Source organism: Nicotiana attenuata, unplaced genomic scaffold (assembly GCF_001879085.1).
Source record: "Nicotiana attenuata strain UT unplaced genomic scaffold, NIATTr2, whole genome shotgun sequence".
Lineage (NCBI taxonomy): Eukaryota > Viridiplantae > Streptophyta > Magnoliopsida > Solanales > Solanaceae > Nicotiana > Nicotiana attenuata.
This window is the reverse complement of record NW_017670936.1, coordinates 92,716-97,078: the sequence shown is the minus strand read 5'-3', so window position 1 is coordinate 97,078 and position 4,363 is coordinate 92,716. Positions and strand designations below refer to the sequence as shown.

Genomic DNA, 4,363 nt, shown 5'->3' with positions numbered 1-4,363 from the left:
CCTATTATTGGATGGTTCACTAATTCATGATCATAATTAGGGACAACAAGAAAATGAAATCCAGGTGTTGTTTTTTATTAATACCAAATTTTGATTAAAGGAAAAAGTAATAATGTGCTGCGTAATATTCAAAACGACGACCTGAAGCGAAGTTTTGAACCAGTTAATTAGTACTCAATTTTGGGTACATTTATGGGTTTGAAAAATCAATCTCAATTATCAACTGCTCTTTCCTTGGTGCCTAATATTTAAATATTTTATTTTATTAGCTTTAAGCTTAAAAGAGGATAAAAGGAAGAAAACTAAAGAAATAGAAGAAAGAAAAATACGAGCATTTATAAACCCCCCCCCCCCCCTCCCGCAACACACACACATGAATGGCGTTAACTCTTGGACACACATGCATAAGTACATACTAAGAGGGGAAAAAAAATAAGAAACACAAAAAAACCAATAACGACAAGGTAGGCATGATGCTTGTAACCTTTTATTTCATTCTTTTTTATTTTGTTTGGAAACTCGACAGTTTTCTTTAAATTTGTGACCTAATTAATTCAACAAAATATCTACAATGAAGCAAGTATGTCGAGAAGTTCTTTTACACATTTTTCATGTTATATCTTTTTTATATGAGCATTGCAATCTACTCGAGCAATTATATATAATTGATCTTGGGATAAAGTTGATTTTGTGGGGCTCTTTGCATTTCAGTATTATAACTTCAACTTTTCTTTGTTCTTTACGTGATGCAAGGGTATTTCAATTGGCATTAGTTCTGGTTTTTGTTTACTTTAAATTAAACTCCATTAGATCCCCCTGCCTCTCTGATAATAAAAATAAAGGAAAGAAAAAACATGTCTGAAAATAATACTTTCTTCTCCTCATTTTACGTGATACCATTTAACCAGGTACAGAGGTAAATATTAGCTTGACTTGTATTATTATACAAATAGTAGAACTATCTCAGTTATATTCAAAGAGAAGACATTAAATCAAAATTAATTTTTCGGTTAGTTAAATAGATTGCAATAACAACAACAACAACAACAACAATAACAACCCAGTATAATCCACTAGTGGGGTCAGGGAAGGGTACCCCTACCCTAGGGTAGAGAGCATGTTTTCGATAGACCCTCGGCATACTTCCCTCCAAGAACTCCACACCTTGCTCCTGGGGTGACTTGAACTCACAACCTCTTGGTTGGAAGTAGTAGTGGCAAAATGGTTAAAAGAAAACAGTTAACCACCCATATTCCATTAAAAAATGGGTTGGATAATGAACTTTTTAAAAACGGGTCAAATATGGATAAAAACCATATTATCCATTTAGAAAATGGATAACCAATGGATAATCAATGGGCCTAACTTTGTAAAGCCTCAAATTGGGGGTTCCTCAATTTAGGAAGACTAAGAATTCTACCAAAAGTCGTGGATAATATGGTTGCCCATATTATCTGCCAGTTAACCCGTTTTTTATCCGTATTAAATATGGGTCGGGTCGAATAATTGATTCATTTTTCATTACCCGTTTTCGACCCGAACCATATCCGACCCGACACGCCCGTTTGCTACTCCTAGTTGGAAGTGAAGGTTAGTTAAATAGATTGAAATCCTAATTCCTATGTACAAATAAGCAGTAGGCGCGGGCAAGAGGTGAGGTGTTTTACTTGATACAAGGCGAGGCGTAAGTCTCAAGGCGCTGAACAATGAGCATAAGCCCACGGATCTTTAATTTTTAATATTTTATAAATTAATATGATAAAAATAAATATTAAAGGAGATAGAATTACATAAAAATTATAAAAATTTCAAGAAAATATAAACTGGGTAGAAATATATATAGAATTGCTTCATCTTAAACACTAATTTGAATAAGCAATTGATTAAAAAAAACTAATCAATCCTCTAACTGTTTCTCTCGGCGCAAGTTAACGTAGTTAGCTAGCCTGCGCCTGGAAGCCATGGGAGGGAGGGGAAGACCTAAGCGGAACCAGCAGAAGAATGTAACGGATGAGCAGCGTTCCTCAGCAACTAGGAATGCTGTGTTAGAGCTATTTGTATCTCCAAAAGGGCTACGAATTGAAGAACCAGAGGAAAGATCTAATTCGAAGAACATGCAAGCTGGAGAAAACAGAGATGAAGGAGATCTAGCTAGGAACAAAGGGAAAATGAAGGAAGGAATGAGTACCCCAGCTCCAATGGTAGTTACTGCTAAAGGAGACGAGACGGGGAGGAAAGAGCAAGGGACTAAGCAGAAAACAAATGGAACAGTACCATGCAATCAAGGTACTGTAGAGAAAACTAAAGATGATGGAAAGCAGACTATGTCTAGGATCAAAACATGGGCAAATGTGGTGGTTGGGAACAAATTGGCTATGAAGGGCATGAATCTGCAATTCCCCAATTGTGCAAAATGGTGAGAAAATGGTGAAGCTAGAGGCTGAAGATGTAGAACAGGAGACTGAAAAATGAAAAAATGCTATTGTTATATACGTAATAGGTGAATCACCCTCTATTGGAGCTATGGACAGATTTGTGAATTCAATGGGTAAGTACTCAACGAGACCTCAGATCTACTACCACAATGAAGACTATTTCATTATACGATTCAGTAGTATTGAGGAAAGGGACCAAGTTTTGTACTCAGGACCACATACAATCAATAATCGACCAATAATTATGAAGGCATGGTCGGAGGAGTTCAATCTACATGATGAAGTTCTAAAGACAATCCCATTATGGGTTAAGTTGCCCAATTTACCCATTAATTGGTGGAGTATGACTGCATTAAGCAAAATAGGAAGTGCCCTAGGTAATCCTATTTGTGCTGATGAATGTACGACTGGAGCAGTAAGGATCTCATATGCTCGATTACTAGTAGAAATGGATATTACTAAGCCCCTTGCAAGACAGGTGAAATTACAGGATCCTAAAGGGAAGGAGATGATGCAGGAGGTGGAGTATGACTGGGAACCTAAATACTGCAGTAAGTGTTTGAAAATAGATCATGACTGTGCTGAAAACAGGAAGCCAATGCAACAACAAAGAAATATGCAGCAGAAGAAGGCTACTAAGGGTAGAATGATATGGGTTAGAGCAGATAAAGTAGAAGGAAATGAGAATAAGGAGAAAGATCAGACAAAAGAAAGCTCAGGACATCAAAGGACTGAGCCAGATCAAGGGAGAGATGGAATGCAAAACAAGGAAGCAGGTTGGATCACAGTAGCAGGCAAATCAGCAGCAAGAGCAACCACAGCTGAGCAACAAGAAGTTCACAGTATTGATGAACTTAATGCTTTCCAGAGTTTGATTTATGATCAAAGAAGTGAAGTAGCAGGTACTAGCTAGAACAGTAGCCAAGGAGATCAGGGGTACTATCATTATCCTTATTTCATTCCAGTATGAGTGTTATAACTTAGAATTTATGAATAAAACGTATAAGCAGAAAGAAGTAAAGGGTTTTATTAGAATAAATAATAAAGCTGTAATAGCTATAGTTGAACACAGAGTTAAAGACTTGAAAGCCAATAAAATAATCAAAAAGATAGCTCCAGGACGGGAATGGGTTTCTAATGCTAGAACAGGACAAAAAGGAAGAATATGGGTAGTATGGGATCCTAGAATATACATATTTGATCCCAGTGAAATAGATGATCAACTTATTCATGGGCAGATTAGCATGAAGTCAAAGCCAGTTAAGCTTGGTTTTACAGCAGTATATGGGCTACATACCATCAAAGATAAGAGAACTATGTGGGATAAGCTGAGGCAGATTAATAGCAATCAACAGGGTCCCTGGCTTGCAATGGGTGATTACAATGCAGTACTTTATGTAACACATAGACAGCATGGATCAGAAGTGCAGGACATGGAAGTGAAAGACTTTAAGGAGTATATGATGGATACAGGTATGAGTGAACTACAGTATGTGGGAAGGGGATATACATGGACAAATAACCATACATATAGTAGGATAGACAGGGGGCTGGTGAACACTGAGTGGATGATGACAATGCCTAGCTTGAAAATTCAGGTATTAGAGCCACTAATATCTGACCATTTTCCTCTGAAGCTGATGATCACACAGGGGCATACAAAGAGAAGCAGACCATTCAGATTTTTTAACTGTATTACTGATCACCCTCTCTTTATCCAATAAGTTGAAATGGCTTGGAAGGAGGGAAGGGAAGCTGGCAAGATGCAAACAGTCTGGCATAAATTAAAGAGAACTAAGTAACTTGTCAAGGATCTAAATGCAAAGCATTACAAAGGGCTTGAAGGAAAAATCAAGGAGGCAAGGAAAGAGCTGCAAACAATACAGGAAGACATGAGCAATAGAATGCAAGAAACTGAGGTTTTTTAA

General features: G+C 37.2%; 1 protein-coding gene across 1 annotated transcript; it reads left to right on the top strand.

Annotated features, from left to right (window-relative positions):
- Window positions 1–2,523: 2,523 nt before the first annotated feature.
- LOC109244618 lies at window positions 2,524–4,159 on the top strand. The gene is made up of 2 exons (XM_019411740.1): window positions 2,524–3,337; window positions 3,420–4,159. The coding sequence occupies exons 1-2, from the start codon at window positions 2,524–2,526 to the stop codon at window positions 4,157–4,159; spliced, it is 1,554 nt and encodes a 517-aa protein (XP_019267285.1).
- Window positions 4,160–4,363: the final 204 nt, after the last annotated feature.

Bases quoted from the DNA above. Each gene is read 5' to 3' on its own strand.
- LOC109244618 (XM_019411740.1), top strand. From the start codon at position 2,524: ATGGACAGATTTGTGAATTCAATGGGTAAGTACTCAACGAGACCTCAG. The intron at 3,338-3,419 runs GTACTAGCTAGA...GTTATAACTTAG, and splicing joins TCAAAGAAGTGAAGTAGCAG to AATTTATGAATAAAACGTAT.